The sequence below is a fragment of the Lissotriton helveticus genome, chromosome 1_1, assembly GCF_964261635.1.
Source record: "Lissotriton helveticus chromosome 1_1, aLisHel1.1, whole genome shotgun sequence".
In the NCBI taxonomy this organism is placed as follows: domain Eukaryota; kingdom Metazoa; phylum Chordata; class Amphibia; order Caudata; family Salamandridae; genus Lissotriton; species Lissotriton helveticus.
The window spans coordinates 1,275,516,034-1,275,535,353 of record NC_136057.1 but is presented as its reverse complement, the minus strand read 5'-3'; the positions used below and the strand labels follow the sequence as shown (position 1 = coordinate 1,275,535,353).

At 43.6% G+C, this 19,320-nt stretch overlaps 1 protein-coding gene across 6 annotated transcripts in view; it reads left to right on the top strand.

The window, feature by feature from the left end:
- Nucleotides 1–19,320, top strand: part of KMT2E (lysine methyltransferase 2E (inactive)) — a 2,078,550-nt gene that overhangs the window by 776,076 nt on the left and 1,283,154 nt on the right. For all 6 annotated transcript variants that reach the window (XM_078680502.1, XM_078680521.1, XM_078680476.1 and 3 more), the window contains one exon: nt 14,851–15,023. In XM_078680502.1, the coding sequence (XP_078536628.1) occupies nt 14,851–15,023 (173 nt within the window). The remainder of the gene's footprint in view (nt 1–14,850; nt 15,024–19,320) is intronic.

Below are 19,320 nucleotides of genomic sequence, written 5' to 3'. Positions count from 1 at the left end.
CGAACCATTATGTGAAAAAGGATAAGGAAAGAGTGGCAGAACTCCCTTCGGTGTCTGGAAAGGGGGGAGTCGACCACATACCCAACAATTAGTGGCATTGCTGGACTGGTGTGAGTAATGTAACATGCGGATAAATGAGTTATTACGCATGGCGAGGCGGTAAGAGAGTTCATGAGGAGGCAGATCACTAAACGTGTGCTCTACTGTAGCATTAGCAGACTTATTTACATGTGAAACTGGGAAACATAGGTAAAATGCATAACTGGTGCAGGAAATCATAATGCTGAGAAACAATATGAAACATAGAAAAACGATACATCGGATTGAGTTTTGACTGACTCTCTCACTATGGGGGTCTATTTTATACATGTCAGAAACAGTCTAACCGTTTCACCTAGGGGAGGACTTAGACAATCAAACTGGCTGACTTAATTTACTAGACCGGAGTTTCTGTTTATACTCCTGCTGCGGAGTTTTCTCTAACAGGGGGGGTTTTGAATCAATGTCATTTGCGGGACAGTCCTTGAGAACAATGCTTTGGCAATCCTTCAAATCCTGGGAAATGTTCTTAAAGACGGGTTTTAGTCCATTAAAAAGTTTAACATGAGAAAGGTGCACCCAGCCCTTGCGTCCTTCCAACTTCACGGCTGTACGGGTGGTGAGGAGGACCTGTCGGGGCTCTTTCCATCGAGGCTCCAGCGGACTTGATCTGTCAAAGTTGCGGACCATCACCATGGATCCTGGGACGATTTCATGCGGTGCCACCTCGGTATTGTCTGGAAATGCGGCGGCAACCTGTGAACGACATGAGTTGAGGGCAGACATCAAGGAAGCTAGGTAATCTGTCAGCATATTACTTGAAACATCGGTAATACTTCGGGGTCTAGGAGTACCCCACATATTAGGGGGGCGGCCGAATACGACCTCATACGGGGACAGACCTGATCTGGAATGTGCGACCATGCGCATATAAAATAAAGCGACTGGCAGAGCTACTAGCCAGTCCACACCCTTCTCTTTACATATTTTTGCAATACGGATTTTCAGGGTCTGGTTATGTCTCTCAACGAGACCGGCTGCTTCAGGATGGCGTACACAATGGAACTTCCACTGGTACCCTAACAAAAGGGAAACGTGCTTCATTAACTCTGAGGAGAATGGCTGGCCGTTATCAGAATATACGACTCTAGGGAGTCCATAACGAGGGAAGAATTCACGAACCAACTGCTTGGCAGTGGTCGCGGCTGTGTAATCTGGGACTGGATATGCTTCTGTCCACCTGGACAAAGCGCATACAACTACAAGGACATACTTGAAACCTCGACATCGCTCCATCTGAATATAATCCATCTGGAGGACTTCAAAAGGGTGGTCAGGGGGCTGGAAACCACCTTGTTCCACCGGGACACTTTTACCTGGATTGAACTGACAACATATCATACAGGTACGGACTTTCTGCTTAGCTGCAGCTCGTAAATGCTTGTTGAACCAAATGTTCTGGATACTATCTAACATAGCTTTTTCTCCTAAATGTGCTGGACTATGTGCGGTATTAATAATGACTTGAACCATAGAGTCGGGGAGAAACCATGTGGTTCTACCCTTCGTTACCCATCCTTGATCTGTCTGGACCCCTCCTTGTTCGGACCATTTCTTGATTTCATCGGGAGTAGCATGTAACTGGATATCTATGACATCTTGAGTAGGGTCCTTAACTGTCATACATGTAATCGGATCTGGAGTATGTGTCATGTTAACTGGAATGTCTGGAGTCTGGGCTGTAAGCTTGGCTGTGCGATCTGCTAGATCGTTACCCTGGGAAATAATGTCAGTGACTTTCGTGTGTGCCTTGCACTTCATGATGGCAATGGATGTCGGTAAGTGTATGGCATCTAACAGAGCTTGAATAAGGAGACCATGCTGAATCTTGGTTCCATGAGAAGTCATGAAACCTCTCTCCTGCCAGAGCACTCCAAAGTCGTGTACGACTCCAAATGCGTAGCGTGAATCTGTGTAAATATTAACTTTCAGGTTCTTGGCGTGTATGCAGGCTTGTGTCAGAGCAACTAGCTCTGCTGCTTGAGCGGACAGAGTGTCAATACGGTGTGCTTTAATAACGTCAGTGTCAGTAGTCACTGCATACGCGGCGACTAGTTCTCCTGTACTAGTTCTCATACATGAACCATCCACATAAAGTGTCAGGTCAGGGTCTGGTAACGGAATATCTGTCAGATCTTGTCTTGGCTTTGTCGTAATGTTAACTACTTCCACACAGTCATGTGGGTCAGGATTTGATTTAGCTGATGGTAACAGTGTAGCAGGATTTAAAACGTTGCAGCGTCTGATTTCTATGTGTGGCTGGAACAGTGTCAATTCATAACCTGTTAGACGTGCAATTGTCAAGTGCTGAGTCTGTGTTCGGTTCAAAAGAACTTCCACGGAGTGTGGGACTTGTACTGTCAAGGAATGTCCTAAGACTATGGAATCACTTTGTCTGATAGCTAGTGCTGTGGCTGCAACTGACTTGAGGCACGCAGGCAACGCCTGGGCGACTGGATCTAATGTGCTCGAAAAATAAGCACAGGGCTTGTTTTGTCCTGCTTGATCTTGTGTGAGAACAGATAATGCTGTACCTTCACGTTCTGTGACGAAAAGTGTAAAAGGCTTACTGTAGTTCGGTGTGGCTAGAACTGGAGCTTGGCATAAAGCTTTCTTTAACTCGTTGAAACTCAGTGTATGTTCAGATGTCCAAGGGAGAACAGTCGATGCGGCTGCCTCCTGTGTCGTTAACTGTATCAGTGGTTTGGCTAGAAATGCATACTGAGGAATCCATTGTCTACAATAAGAAGTAAGACCGATAAAGGCACGTACCTCCTTCTGGGTCTTGGGCTGAGGAAGACTCGCTATTAACTGGATACGGTCTGGTGTCAACTGCCTACCCCTCTTGGACAGTAAGTGTCCTAAGTAGACCACTTGCTGGACACAGAATTGAAGCTTAGAAGGGGACACCTTGTGCCCCATCTCGGCTAGAAAATACAGAACCGTCAGTGACGCTCGCTCGCAGTCACGTTCGGAACGGGCTGTGATCAGTAGATCATCGACATACTGGAGCAGGGCGGTGTCAGTTGGCATGTGAACATTATCAAGTTGTCTCTTAAGTGCTTGACTGTAAATACTAGGACTTTCTGTGAAACCTTGAGGAGCGCGTGTGAACATATAGCTCCTTCCATTTAAACAGAATCCGAAAAGAAACTGGCTGTCTGGATGAATTGGAACACTAAAAAATGCATTCTTGAGGTCGATTACTGTAAAGAACGTGGCTTCGGAATCAATGGCTGTCAATAGGGAAGAGATATCTGGGACAACTGGGTACTGCGGAATAATACATTTATTAAGCTCTCGTAGGTCGATCACTAATCGATAAACTGGGGGTGCATTTGGATCAGTACGTTTCATGACTGGAATGATCGGAGAATTACATACATTGGAGTCAGTTTCTACAACTACTCCTTGAGCGATGAGCTCGTCAATAATTTTGGATAAGGCTGCTACAGCCTCAGGTGGCAATCTGTACTGTCTGATTCGTGGTAACACTACACCTGGCTTGAGAGTCACACGATAGGGTGTGATTTGCATATAACCTACATCAGTTGGACCTTGCGCCCATAAATGCTGCGGAACATTAGACAATCTGGGATCAAAATCACGTAAAACATAGTGACCCTTAAAGTCACGTAGGAACAGACGTATTCCCTCTGGGGAACAACATATAACTGCACCTAACTCTTTCAGTGTTTTAATGCCTAATAGATTTTCTGGACATGACTTAGTAAGTAACAGATCAGTAGTACGGGACAATGGACCTACTTCTAGAGTAACTGGCTTTGAAATCTCATTTACGATAGGTTTTCCTGAAAATCCAAGGGAAACATTTCTTGAGCCTGAGAGCGGAGCCCCTGGAACTTCGGCGTGACTAATTGTGGTCCTACTTGCCCCTGTATCAATTAAGAACTTTCTGTCTTTCCCTAATACTTGACTATGAACATAGGGACCTTCTTGATCTACAGGTATCTCGATGAGAGGCAAGCCTACCTCCCTCTCCAGGCTGTTTCATGAATACTGCTGGTACTCTGGATACTCAGACTGTGCATACTGGTACATCTGCTGTGTGACATGCTGGGTTGCAGCAATAGGCTGCGGTACTGTAACTGTCTGTTGTGCATTCTGTGGCTGAGGAGTCTGTGAAACTTGCTCTTGTCTAGGCGGACGTGGTCTTTCTTTTGTTTTACCCGTAGCTATGTTGTGTTTCAGAACTGCACACTCGTTTATAAATGACCTGGCTGTTTACAATAGTTGCAGTTCCCTTTAACGGGAGCCGCAGGATGATTGACTTGATTCGGACCCCTCTTCTGACTGTCTTGAGGAACGGATTGTGCAACTAATACTTTCATTTTCGTGTCTTTCATACGTTTTCTCTCGTGTTCTTGCTCTTCCCTGATTCTATTCTGGTGGTACTGGAGCATCTGGAGCATCTGGGACGGGGTATTAGCTTGCCAGGTACTTTCGACTTTCAAAACTCGATTTTTAACTTGTGGACTTGAATTCTCGACTAATTTAGTAACAAAGAGATGAGGGTATGACTCGCTACTTGTCTTGAGGCCACTATTGATGCTAAAGCATTTTTCAAACCTAGAATAAAAATCACTAATGTCTTCTTCTTGTTTCTGTTTACAGGCTGAGATTGCATCCCAGTCTTCTTTTCTCGTTGTTAATAATCTGGGTAAAACTTGAATCAATAATTCTGGTAATTCTTTACATTTATCTCCAAGACCAGTACCTGGTACACGTGACTTATCTTCTGCTTCTAGAACTGTCCAATCTATCTTTTTCTCTCCCACCTCCCATTCTTTTTCCTTTAGCTTTTCATACACCCCTGCGGGCAACAGGACCTTTAACATTTTAATGATATCTGGGTAAGTGTATTCTCCCATACGGAGCATGTCTTTTAATTCTCTATGGAACCCTGCTGGATCTTTGTCATGACAGGGAATTAATTTCTTCATTTCGAGGAGTTCCATCTTTGTAATCGGGGTGTAAACAAACACTCGTTGCATTTCACCGTCCTCTGTCTTAACTGGATGTACTTCTCGTAACGGGTTCTGTCTTTCTATGTAAAAGGGTTTACTTTCTGGGGGTGAGACATGAACAAAATGCGGGTTCAGAAACGTTCTATATTTGTGGCGCTGTTCTAGAATGACACTAATTAAATCGGTACCTAGACCTCTCCATCTATACTGGAGTAACTCGTTCAGGATATCATGTAACGGGCCTGGATCAGAGTGCTGACCCTCATACAAAGTAATGAGGTGCTGGATCATATACATACCCACCAGTCGTTGCTCGGCTGGGGGCAATTTCAGAAACATTTGTGCCACTATTTCGTCTGGAAAAGTGGTAGAATCAGTAATCCATCGGACTGCTGATCGGGCTAGTTCCTGCTCATGCATGGTACTTAATTCACTGTAACCGATTCGTGATTTCAGAATGTAATCGGTAGCTTGGAATACTTGTTCTAGGGAACCTTGTTCTGGTGCTGAATGATGGAAAATTGACTTGTGTTCTAGGCGTAAATGGCGATCTGGAAATCTAGATTTTCCTACATACGCTATCCTGGCGGTATTCTCGTCGTCTTCCTCTTCAGGATCAGAGTGACTTTCTTTCTCGCTTACTTGTGCTGCTTTACGTTGTTCGTGTATCTTTATTATTTCTCTACGGATTTTCTTGTACATACTCTCCATGGCACTAATGGTATTGTGCTTACCCTCGGCTATATTATCACTCCACTTTGTCAGGATTTTCATTTCGGCCTGATCTTTAGACGGGTAATCTTGTTCTCTTATTAGACAGTTAATTAAAAACTTTAATATCATACGCTGGATCTCAGCTTTCCTTTGAGACATGGCATCACTAATACTTTCTGGATCATCCCCTGTACGGATGAAACGATATATTCTGTCTAGATCTTCTTTCATATTGGGTAGGGTGACTAGATACTCGGTCACCCTCCTTACGCGTACTGAATATAAAACCATATTATTCTCGCCTGGGACTGGGTCATAGGCACATTCGCCAAGGGCTTGCCTGATTTCTGCGACAGACTTATTACTCTTGGGAGTACGCTGTGATGCTTGAGCATGTAATTCGAGTGCTGATAAACGCTTGCGTGGCGGCGGGGTTTGAGGAGGACCTCCTCCTGCGGCCCCTAGACTAGAATCGTCGACTGATATTCTTCGTGGCGGAGCGGGAAATTGAAATGCTGGCTGGACCGGGGGTACCGTAGCAGGTACTGCATGGGGTGCCCCGGTGTCTGGAGAAGCAGGATGTGCCTGATTTACTGGGACTGGCGGAGCGCGAACAGGATTTGCATATTCAGGGACTGTGTCGTCCAGATAGGACGAAATAAAAATATCAGCTGCGGTCGGTTTGTGACGTAGCTTGGTCGGAACTAATGGTGACGGAAAATTACTGGATGCCTCCGGGGTCGCTTTTGGCAAGCCCTCGGCAAGAAGAGGGTACATACCCTTAATAAGGGCATTCCTCTGTCTGTCTCTCTGTTCAGTTTTGACTTGTTCACCTATCTCGATTAATTCTTTTTCTTGGGCTCGCTTTTGGGATTCTCTACTTAATTCTGATTTTCTGATTTCTTTTTCGGTTCTTTTATGAGCTTCTTTGCGCCATAACTCGATGGCATCTTTCTGTGACTGTCTGGCTTTCTTTTTCCATAATGCCTCTTCTACTCGCATGATGCACTCAGCATCCCATGTACCCGATACGGGCCATCTATACTTTTCTTCTAACTGTTTGGTATACTCTACCCATAAATCTAGATACAATATGGCGCTTATGCCATGTTTCTGATACATAAAGTGACCTGGACTGTCCCTGGGCGGGACGGGAACTGCTGCTTCCAGCAGACCCTTTCTAGTTTTTAACTGACGTAACTTGGAAAATATGGGCATGACTGAACTGTAATCTAGACACAATACAATACACAATGAACACGATACTTATTCCCCATTCATACCACGACATTAAAATACATGAAAAACATTTAAAATAACAGTTCGAACAGAATACTACCTGGAAATATTGAGAACAGAACACATAAATTTTCTCGAGAATAGAAACTGGCTAGAACAGAAACTAGATGCACTGCTGAAACAGTACGAAACTTACCGTTCTCGTAAAGAGACACGTCAGGACCCGCATCCACCGACGTGGACACTTCGTTTGTGGGACTGTGTACCACCAACCCACAGACCAGAGTCAATTAAATTGACCCTGTCTAGATACCACCCCAGTAACGGTACTCACCGGGCAGCAAGAACGGAAGGCCTCAGACTGGACTGGACTGGACTGCTACGACGACGGACGACGAACTTCGGACTTCGGACTTCAGTTACGGGTGGACCTCCGGATACCTCGGACCTTGGACTCTTGGCTTGGGCTCTGGTCGGGACTCGCCGCGTTCCTCCACCGTCTCGTCTGGATGCTGGACCGCCTCCTCCGTCTCCTCCGTGGGCCTGAGGGATACTTGAGCAGAAATATCTGCCACTGCGCAGAAGAGTTCCGTCACGACTGCAGAGGGTCAGGGGGTCGGCGTGGCTTCACCGACGCGTGGGGAAAGGGCAAGTCCCTATTCGGGCGCCATTATGTGGTAAATAAATAAATAATACCCTATTTTTGAGTGCATGAATGAATAACAGATAGCTCAATAAAATAAGAGTCAAGATTCGAGGTAGTGGGAGTTTTGCAGGTTTATTACAGCATAAGGACAGGATCAGGACAACCTGCACAGGAATAGGATGGCAGCGCTGCCGGGGGCAGGATCTGGACAAGGGAAGGAATAATCTTTTAATAACAAAACATGAGCATATATACATAACGCAAACACATAGCATTACATTGCAATAGGCGTAACAGTGGGTGGAGCAGTAGGTGTGACGCGTAGCAGTCGCGAAAGATAAGGGTGAGAAGAAGGTGTAACAGGGCGTATACATAGACATGTGATGCAAACGTAACAGAATATGTCATGAATGGGGCGGAAACCATGGAGGGGGCTACCTGAGGAGCCGGGACCTCTAACCTAGTGGTGCGCGCAAACTGGCAATGACGTATTACTAGGAGAAGCTGGGGGCTATGAACTCTGTGCTAGGAGCAGAGACTGAAGTCTGGAGGGTCGGAGCGACATGTACCTAAACCCTATCTAGTATCTGATGTTTAGGGAACATGTTGATATAAACTAGAAGTCAAGAGGGGAAAGGCTAACAGACTCTAAGACTGGAGCATGCATTATTCTACATGTAGTGCGTGTTGAAGAATATTAAATGACCATTAAATGCAGTATTTCTCTAACATGGAGCCCTGAAGGCTAGACAATGACGGAAACTATTGATGCGATTCAGTAGCTTTAGGAATGCAGGGAAGGAGGGCTGAACTGATAACTGGAATCATAACATACTCTTGGCAGACTCAGAGGCAGAGCCAGGCTGCACCGGGCACTGCGAGGCAGGAAGTAAGTGAAGGGTCGAGGATACAGGTGGGGGCCGTGTCGCTCCTCAGCGAGGGTTTCAGGAGACAGGAGCTGAATCTGGTGTCCGGGCCCTTTTGAGGCCTGGAAACGGGGACTTTCAATGAAATAACGTGCACACTGAGAAACGTGGCAACGTAGCTTTACATAGGCCTGATATTCGTATTATTCACGAGGACTGGAAACTGGCATACTAGAGGTGGACACAACTGTAATTGCGTCATTAATCGGACATGGGGAGTACATATGCATATTTGATCATGCACACATAACATATGATGGACGACACGTAGGGACACAGAACATGGCAAAATTTACTTTTCCACAAGGCCTTGGAGACAGAGCTCGTGGGCCCTCTCAGTTGAAAACCAGGGTGATAGTTGGTCCCTTTGCATCCAGGATTTAATCCATGTCTCCAGGAACTCCACCACTTTCTGAGGTTCGGTCCCTACAGGGATGCCAATTACAAGTACATTATTGCGCCACAATATATTTTTGGCATCTTCAGCGCGACGGTGCAGCTCCGACATGTGTTCAAGAAAGCCAGTGACCGGAGCCTTCAGATCAGCAACTTCGTCTTTGACTCCTGAGATTCATGACTCTGCCTCTGTAATCCGGGCTGTTGCATTTGAGGTCCTGGGGGAGCAACGCCACATCCATACGCACTTCACCAATTTTGGTTATCCAGATGTTTGCGAGGTTTGGATGCCTTAAGGATCATAGCTAGCTCAGTGGTTGGAGGTATGATCTGTTCGTCACAACCAAGCAACAGCACCGGTAGCCACAATAGGCGAAGGAATTTGTTTAGGCTTGCAGGGGTTTGTCTAGAGTTGATGCTGCGAACTCCCTAGGTAAACTGCCATAATACATTGAAAGTCCTCGGATCTAAATTCCCGCTGGGAGGAAGGGAGGCCAAGGGGAGGACTGTCCTCACATCCAGTTCAGGGGACCTCAAATATAGACACCAGTCATATAACCAGGAAGTCTTCACCAAGAGAGTTCCAGTTCCGCAGTGGGTCCTGGATGATGAATTAGATGCGGGAGACCAACACAGGACTCCACAGACTACGCCCAGGGGGGCATGGCACCACTACTACAGGTCAGAAGGAATGCATGGATAATGTAGGACTATGAGGCATTGGTCCCCCTACCCAGCAGCAGGAAGGGGGGGGGGGGCTGAGGGACTCCACTGTCCCGCCAACTCCATACACAGCAGACAGGCAGGTAGCTCCACCCGTGGGAGTCCCCAGCTTCAGCGTATCCAGGGTGGACCGCACTCGTGGCACAAACAGTAAATCAAATTCCTGGGCCCTCCAGTGCCCAACACCAGGTCAGGTTAAATCCTCAGTTGGAAGTCCACACCTAAGGGTCCCTCCCCCACAGCACCCTAGTAATCAATGCCTCCTGGCAGGCACAGCTATGCCATTTTAGGCCGGGGGTAGGGGGTGGTTCAGCATAGCTGCAAGGTTTCAGATTGCTATGTGTGACAATTTCATAATTTCAGTGTAATTATCAGTGACATTCAACAACTATGAGTGACACTTTACCGTCACAAGCAAAATCAAGCAATGAAGATGAGGGAAACCTAAATATCAGACATTACACCCATTTGAGCAACACGAAGCTATAAGAGCATCTTAAAACGGCTGTAAATCACCAGAAATGGGAGGGCGCTAACCAACTTGACAAAGAGAGAGTCTGTCCAGGCTCTCCATGTGCCATCTGACTGTCTTGACTACTAATTTTCATAATTTATTAGCCAGCTGAGGCATCAGAGATCCAGCTGTGTGGACATAGAGGGCCAAGACACCAGATGCTGCAGCTCACAGGTAGCAGCTCACATGTAGTTTGAAGGCCCGGCCATGCCATGGTCTGCATGGCTGGGTTCTCCAGAGCAAGGGCAAGCAAGGCCATTAATGGGCAGAGGGGACTGTCAGCCCTGTGAAGTTTAGTTTGCCAATCAAAGATCACAGCAATCTTCCAAACTCTTTGATGTCACAACAGTAGCTCTAAGTGTGGCTGCTAAAAGCTATGTGTAATGAAGCAGCACCTCACACTGCTATCCAATTGACATGGAGAAGGAGCTACACTAGAATACTGACCACCCGGAATCGGAGGCACACAGAGTGGGATGTGGCTGTGCTTTGCCACCATAGCCATCAGGCTGATTTGCGGTTGCGGCAGGCCTTAGCAAGGGGAGAGGTGGGCACCGCTGACAGCCAAAGAGATGGAGGTAGGGGGACCAACGGTCCGTATATTTCACGGACCGTCCATTATTTTAGTATGATGTCCGTATGGCGTCTGTAATTTGGGGTCCCCAAATTACGGACGCCTTACAGACATCATACTAAAATCAAATTGGGTAATTTCAGAAAGGTATGCTATTCCCCTGCTAGAGGCCCCATGAGTTTAACAGTTTTCACTCGGGGGCTCTTGTATTTATCTTTTAAACTGTAGACTGAGGCTGCCTGCAGCAGCCCCTCCCGAACCTCACACATACTGTGGACTAGCCCATTGTCATTCTGAGACTGCAGCTGATTATCAAATATAGATTGACAATGGGCCCTATTGTAGTGACAGCATGTGGTGTGCCTTCTCCTGCATCAGACTAGGGCAAGGCATTCTGCTTTTGTCTTGGCGCCATGCTGGAGAAAATAAAAATAAAATAACTGTTAGAGGCAGGGCATTCATTTATGCAAAACCTCCATCTATAGGTCATTTACCACATTGTCAAGGTGGATATTTGTGCAGGGTGGAAGTGATAACCACTTTTAAAATAGTATTCGGCTCCGTTTCTGATGTCCCTGAAAATATTATAAGGTGAAAGGTAAAAAAATACTGAGTAAAAATGAATACAATAGGCTATTCAGTGAAGTGCTTTTTAATTTCATGGGACTGGAACACCGTTTTCATTGTACATTTAAAAGTAAGTTTTAAACATACAAATAAAAAAATACTATTTAATGTTTATTGTTACATTATCACAAACCTTGTGGAAATTGTTGAAGCAAAAAAAATTAATGTGGTCAAATATCCCTTTTGGAAGGATGCCAATGCTTTTGACTCTGCTTTTCCCTATGTTATCTCTATTAATATTTACTGAGCAGGCATAACAAATGTGACGAATTTCTCTTACTACATTTGTGGTGCATATTGTGTTAATACTCTCAATGTTTTTCAGTGGAAAATTAAGTGGTGAAACGGTACACTGAGACCTCAGTCTGCTTTTCGTTCCTGTCATTCATAAATCTTGTGAGCATGAATAGCTTTTAATGCTAATGATTGCCTATTTTAGAATTTTGTTATGACTTTGTAAGGCCCTATCAGCCAATGATCTAATGCCACCCAGTATTTTATATTCACCACCACAGGGGCAGCCCTAACCACCTAAACCTGGGGCTGTAATTATTTTTTCCAAACAAAGGTTCAGAATGTACAACAATCATTAACATATCATAAGGACAATAAAATTATACAAGGAAAGAAAAATGAAAAGAGAATAAACGTTTTTGGCCCATGAGAAAAGTAATTCTGAAAGAAATATACATGTAATTATAGAAGAATACAACATTTATGTAGATTTAAAAGGTTACATGAAGCTCAGATGTGTTGTCGGTATAACAAAAACATTACAAAACATGTACAAAAAACCAGACAAGTGGCAAACACATAGAGGTTACATGGACATAAGAGTTCTAAAACCATACAAGAACTTCCATACACAAAACACTGTGTCCTCCTTAAGTTGTGGCCACAATAGCGTCGACGGCGTTTCGACCGTTGTCATTAGTACATGGTCATCCTCAGGACAATAAGTTAACTGAGCTTATCACCAACCAATCTATAATACACAAAATACGTTATTCCCAAATGGACCAAAATAAAGATTTAACATCATTGTTAATTGCCTCACTAAAAAAAGAAAGTAAGGATTGTGCCCACAGAGAATTGGAGAAAGGACGATAGCTAAGCTAACCCATATTAGATGTGATCATTTATCTAAGTGATAAATAACATATAGCAGAAATCCGAAAATCGTGTCACCCTGAGAGAAAGGAAAGAAATACGCCACAAAGATGAAGACAGACAACTAAAATGAAAGTATGCGTGCTTAATAACACTTACTTTTACGCTGTAAAATCAAAAGCAAGCAAAACCAAAGGTATGCTTGTATCAATCAAGTTCTAAAATGGAGGTAAAGGACTCATATTACTGTCCCATTAATAGTGCCTCACAGGAGGAAAAATACATGAATGCAGAAGCAGTTACTTACAAAATAGCCAACCGCTAAAGAGTCAGTTTAATGGTTCCACTGACTTCGATGAGGTTCGTCCGTAACTGTAAACAACATCAAAAGGCAAGGTCAGAGAACTGGTTGTCGACCAAGTTGCTGACAGTATACTGTGCAATGTAGCCTCCACATACTACTTGTGTTTTAAAGCTACACATAGTTTAGTGTTTTTTCCTGGTTCCTGAAATTTAGCAAAAAACTGTTTAAGGAAGTCGCTGCCACAAATCCGTCAATGTCTTGACACCCAAACTAAAGAAAGGGAAAAAGTGGGGATGTAGCGAATTATCAAACAATTTAATTACGCTACGCCAAAAATGTGCAAGAAGGGGATTAAAAACAAAGCTTACCGAATATAAATTAAGTTTGTGTCCGTAGTTGTTTCCAAGAGCCGCAATTCAGACTGGCCGCCGTACTGCAATGCATTAGTTATATGCATATGTATGTGGTTGGCTATTTTGTAAGTAACTGCTTCTGTATTCATGTATTTTTCCTCCTGTGAGGAACCGACAACACATCTGAGCTTCATGTAACCTTTTAAATCTAAATAAATGTTGTATTCTTCTATAATTACACGTATATTTCTTTCAGAATTACTTTTCTCATGGGCCAAAAACTTTTATTCTCTTTTCATTTTTCTTTCCTTGTATATTTTTATTGTCCTTATGATATGTTAATGATTGTTGTACATTCTGAACCTTTGTTTGGAAAAAATAACCAGTATTTTAGAGAGATGATTATACTGCTGCGATCCCTTTATTTAATTGTAAATTTGTATGTGGTCCTCTTCAAATCGTCGTAGCTATTTTTTAATCCAAAATTGGCATATTTCTTACGTTTTAACTTTGCAGTTTAAATAAATGTAGGAAAAGCCCTATGTGTTTTATACTCATGGTGTACTTACATCCCTGTCTGAATTCATCCAAAGAAAGTATCACTATATTGATTGTTTACAGTATTTCGCACTGTCATTGACATCACATGGGCCCTTTCTCACAACAGTCTTCACGAATGTCTGGCAAAGCTTGGGCAGTGTTTATGCATATCCATCTCAAGATACTTTTTATCTGTGCAACATGCCTGCATGTGTGGTTTCTTCTTCTGCATATGGCAGTCTATTCTTCTGTGTGTGCTTCATTTTGTCTCAACAATCTGGGACAAGAACGAGCAACATGAAAGGCTAATTAAAAAATATTGTGTAACAGATTTACTTGTAATTCGTTCTGTTGCACCAATTTCACAAGACCTTCTCCATTATGTTAGACTGTGTTCTTATTTTGTGGTGGTTGTGAATAAATTGTTGGACATTCATAAAGGGGTGGTGAAAAGGGTGCTGACTTTGCATGCCAATCCTCAATTCAAATGTAAAGTTACTGAGTCGCCATGGTGGCAGTTTCTAATTCCATTGAATACGTTTTAGCCGCTGGATTTACAAGTGTTTGTTATTTTGAAATGACTAAATTATCTTGAAAGTTTTACTTTTTGTATTGAAGTTCCGCCTCACTCTTGGAAAGTATTCAGATTGTGATGACCTTCAACTAATAACTCTAGAATATTCCCTTACTGGTATTAATCTACCTAGAACGCTTATACCAATGCAAAGGGGTTTGCCCATATAACTCCGCATAACCTGGGATACCTAGAAAGCCTAATGAAGGAGTCCCATATTTTTCTTTCGACAAGACTTCTGGTCTTTCTTATTAGAATATAAACAGTTTTCTTTATGTTTGCTCTCAAAAACTAGAAAAGCTCTACTGTCTTTAGTTCCTAATGCTTGTCACTGTGTTGTGATATTTTTCAATACATCTCACCCTTTTCTCAAAAAGCATGTCAGACTGCCACCTTTGTAAGTAATCTTTTGAGTGTTCTCATCAATGCCACATCTAAATGTTGATCACTGAATCTATCTCAAATTTAATGTGGAGAAGCCTTTCAATGTTTTCTTTTCCTTTTCATTTGTTTGTGTTTTTAGATGGAGACACCAGCGCAACAGAAAGTGGGGATGAGGTTCCTTTGGAGTTGTACACTGCATTTCAGCATACCCCAACCATGATTACACTGACTGCAGCAAGGGTTACTAAGGTCCATGACAAAAAGAGAAAGAAAAGTGGGGAAAGAGAGCAAAATGTGACAAAGTCTAAAAAGGTAACTTAATTTAAATTGTTAATTTTTTTGATCATACATTTGTTTCTGTGAGAACCGAGGAACATTTTTATGTTGCTCTATTGTGGACTTTTAATGATTTGCTTGAAACCAAATGTATTCTTTTAGGTTTATAATTACCCTTTAATCTTAATGATTCGTTCGCATTCCCAGCGTGTGGCCAAGAGTGGAAACTGCTTCGGAAAGTGTTAAACCAGAGTTTACTGTGTCGGGTCCGAACATGTTTGTGAACATCATTTATGGAACGCACCTCTACCCTACTAACATACGCATCCTTGTCAGTTTCCTTTTTAGGTCCGGCTTAATATCAAACCCGCCTGGAGGAACTATTGTACCCTAATAAAAAAATATATATATGTAGCGATGGCTGCTCCATACAGAGATGTTTTACTGTCTCACCACTTGCTGTTGACTCTTTTGTGTATTATTCAGGCCTCCTTAGAAGTTCTTCATTTGGAATTCATTAGGGACTATTTGCATCTGACATATACACTCAGTTATTATGCTGTTTTTTTAAGTCAGTTCTTTATCTCCTATGTGCATTCTATTCAGAACTACAAAAAAAGAAAGTAAGCCTGCCACACTGAAGAGGACAGGGCTCCAAATATCACTCAATTAAAATGAGCCCGCCCGACTCAAAAAGTCCCTTTAGAAAGAGAATTCTTTCTTTTTCTTTGATTTTGTATGCTGTGTAACGCAAATAACATTTCATAAATGCACATATTAAAAAAGTCAATAAACATTAAAACACACTTCTTCCCATCGCATATGAAGTTGATTGCACTGCTTATTAACAATTATACTTTTCAGTTAAATGCGATGAGGATGAAGACTGTTAACCCCTTGCCTGCGGGGCTAATTTCCCCGCTGTGCTGGGGGCGCGCACAGCGCTCCGGTGCTCATGACGAGCTCAGCCCGTCATGAGCCACAGTGGCCGTGTGCTCATGACGAGCTGAGCTCGTCACGGCCACACCTGTTTCTTTAGAACTCTAAGCACAGTGGGGGAATTAGCCCTGCGTGCGAGCGTTGTGGCCGTTATGACGAGCTGAGCTCGTCATGAGCACACAGCCATCGTGGCTCATGACGAGCTGAGCTCGTCATGAGCATGGGAGGGGTTAATACAGCATTTTGATATAATAATTGGTCTACCTCACCTTCTTCAGGATGTATTGCACATACATCCCATACTCATGAATTAAATCAAGGCGTTGTTAAAAAAATATTGTAAAGCACAGTAACTCTTGTAATCTCTAAGGGAATCTCCATTGATTAATCATTGCACTGAAAAGACTTGTCCACATGTGGGGGCCCCTGAGCAGTTCTTTCAAAGTCGCACCTACTTCGCCTTACTTCGTAAAGGCCACGAAACGTATGTTACAGAGAATTTAGATTTTGCAGACTGCATCCCAAGCTATATTGCCAATATTATTAAATTACTTTAAAACGTAAAAGGAATAAAAGGCATACCATTAAAAATCACTAAAGTAAAATGAAGAGTGACCTACTTAACAAAGTCTCCTTCATGCTACAACATTGAAACAATGCAAAAGGGACACTGTCGTGCTCTCACCTGTGTTTCCGCAGGAACGTCATGGATTGAAGACTGATCCACGGCTTCTCCCTATCACCTATGCCGTCAGACCGTGTCTAGACAATAGAGGTAACATGGGGAAGAAGGGAGACAAAACAAGGAAGAAGGGAAATAATCCTTCAATGTCTTCATCACTCAGAGGACTTCATCGAGCAATGTAAAAGCTGTCATCAGGGACTAACTGAAAGCTGGTAAACTCCCTCTTTCTTCTGTGAGGATTTAGGAAATTATGAGGCACTTCGAATTGTAGGGCTGTACAACTCTTGAAATACATTCAATTTGGTTAGAAAACGAAATAGCAAATATAACATAAATTCTTCCTTGGAAATAGCAAGTCCTCAGAAGGTAGTCTTGGCAGAGTTGAAGAAGAGGATTAAACCAAAACCCCAAGTGCTTCTTATATATCAGGTATGCTCATAGCCAAATTATAAATAAACAGAAATATATAGCGCAGGAGCACTAGCACCGTAACCACGGTATCAGTCAATATTAATGAATAATGTAAGCAGGGCGAGAGCGCTGTTACCAGTTCCTGAGTTTGTCCATTACTGTCTCTTCACGTGGCAGACACTCCGGCTGGAAGGTACAGGTTCAGGAGGTGAGGGGCATGTTCAGGAGAAGAGCTGCTGGCCGAAGGGCAAAAACACAGAGGAAAACGAACACCAAGGAAATGCACAGGCAGCCGACGCGGGAGGGAGGGGTCATGACAAACCGGGAATCGAGTGAGCGGAAACTGGAACGCGAAGCGTCTTCGCGCGCAGGTGGCCGGTCTTTCATTTGCCCGACTTCCCCCTGCACATGCACATCTGTTAGTGGCAGCGACCATCTTTGTAGTTCTTTCTTGCTCCACCGATGCGGCAGTCCTGACACACTGCACCTTTAAAAGCCTCTTGTCGCAACTGCCTAGAGCGCTGCAGAAAAACGGCAAAACCAGATCCGCACAGAATCTGTAGCTTATGTTTGCCAGACTCTCATGTCCTTAGTATGTGTCGCCATTACAATTCTCTCTCTCTCTCTCTCTCTCTCTCTCTCTCTCTCTCTCTCTCTCTCTCTCTCTCTCTCTCTCTCTCTCTCTCTCTCTCTCTTACTCTCTCTTACTCTCTCTCTCTCTCTCTCTCTCTCTCTCTCTCTCTTACTCTCTCTCTCTCTCTCTAGAGAGTGAGAGTGAGAGAGAGAGAGACAGAGACAGTTGTTCCCTCTACCAGTGCCTTTAGGTCATGCTCTGAGGACTCCAGCAGAGGGAAATCCAAAAAGAGAAGATCTGCTGAAAAATGACATTCCCGTTCAACGTCGAGAAGAGGTACAGCACCCACTAGTTTGCTGTCGAGAACACTTTCAATGTGGAGAGGTACATCGACGTGAAGAACTTTGTCGTAGAGACATGGCTGGATGACAAGACACCATACGATCTTACTGACTAAGACAGCAAAGTGACTTTCACAGAGGAAAGAGTGCAGACTTCCTTCAGAGTATGATTCAGAGTACTCCCAGACCTATTCACCATCCAGGCCACATCTCCAGTGACCCTTACAGATTCACTAACACTGTTGACAGTTTCAATGGGATCAACTCCTCCTGCACTTCACTCTCTTCCTCCATAGCAGACGATTTCACAGGGACCTTCACTGCCAGTACCACCAGTCACTCAACAGCCCCCACAGTCTACCGTACCAGTGTCACCTCTTCCAAGGCAACAGATCTCACTCCTGTCACACCAGACCTCACAGCTATATGTCTAAGTCAAGAGCAAGATACATGTCATACTGTTTTCATTGTTCAAGGTCTCACAGATGCTCACACTCCAGATAGAGAACATACTCTACACCAATATCAAGATCGTCACAATCTTGTATACAGTGTTTTCTTCAGGATTGTTTTAGCTGACCTTAATGGATTCTCCTCCTCTGAGAAGATCTCCTATTGATGATATTAACACCTTTCAGGAGCTACTTATCAGGGGTGCTTACAAATTGAATTTTGGTTTACCCATTACTACTGTATTCACATTGGTAAGACACTTCATCAAAGGTCCGCAGCTACACCACTACTTCCTTTGGTTCCAGGTCTTGGAACAAGCGATTGAGCATTTTCTGACTCTGGCTGCTGTGTAGGCTGCTCCATCATGCCTGCAAAAGAAATATAGACCACCAGATCAAGATTCACCGTTTCTTTGCACAGATACAGTACCATACTCTGTCAACATTTCAGCAGCTCGAAAACTTCATGCTACAGCCCAATCTTCTACAGTACCTCCTGAAAATGAGAGCAATACATTGGATTCAGTAGGCAAAAAGGTCTGAAGAACCACTGCAGTTTCCAAGAAAGATGCTAGTGCAGCTGCTCTCATAAGGCACTATCATAGGTCTCTTTGGGACTCCTTTAAAGAGTTCATAGAAGATCTTCCTAGAGACAGACATCAGGATTTTCAAGAGATTGTTAATGAAGGAATGATGGTATCAAACCTAGTTACCAGCACTAATGCTGATTCCTCCACTCTAGCTGTGTCTGGTCTGGAGCTTCGAAGTTCATCTTGGCTGAGAATCACAGGTTTGAAACTGGAAGCCCAATACCGGATTTTGAACCTTCCTTTTTCAGGTTGCACTTTATTTGGATCTTCTTTGATACTGAGATTTCCAGAATGAAGTCTGAGCTTGAAAATCTTAAAGCTGTCGGATTAGAGAATATAGG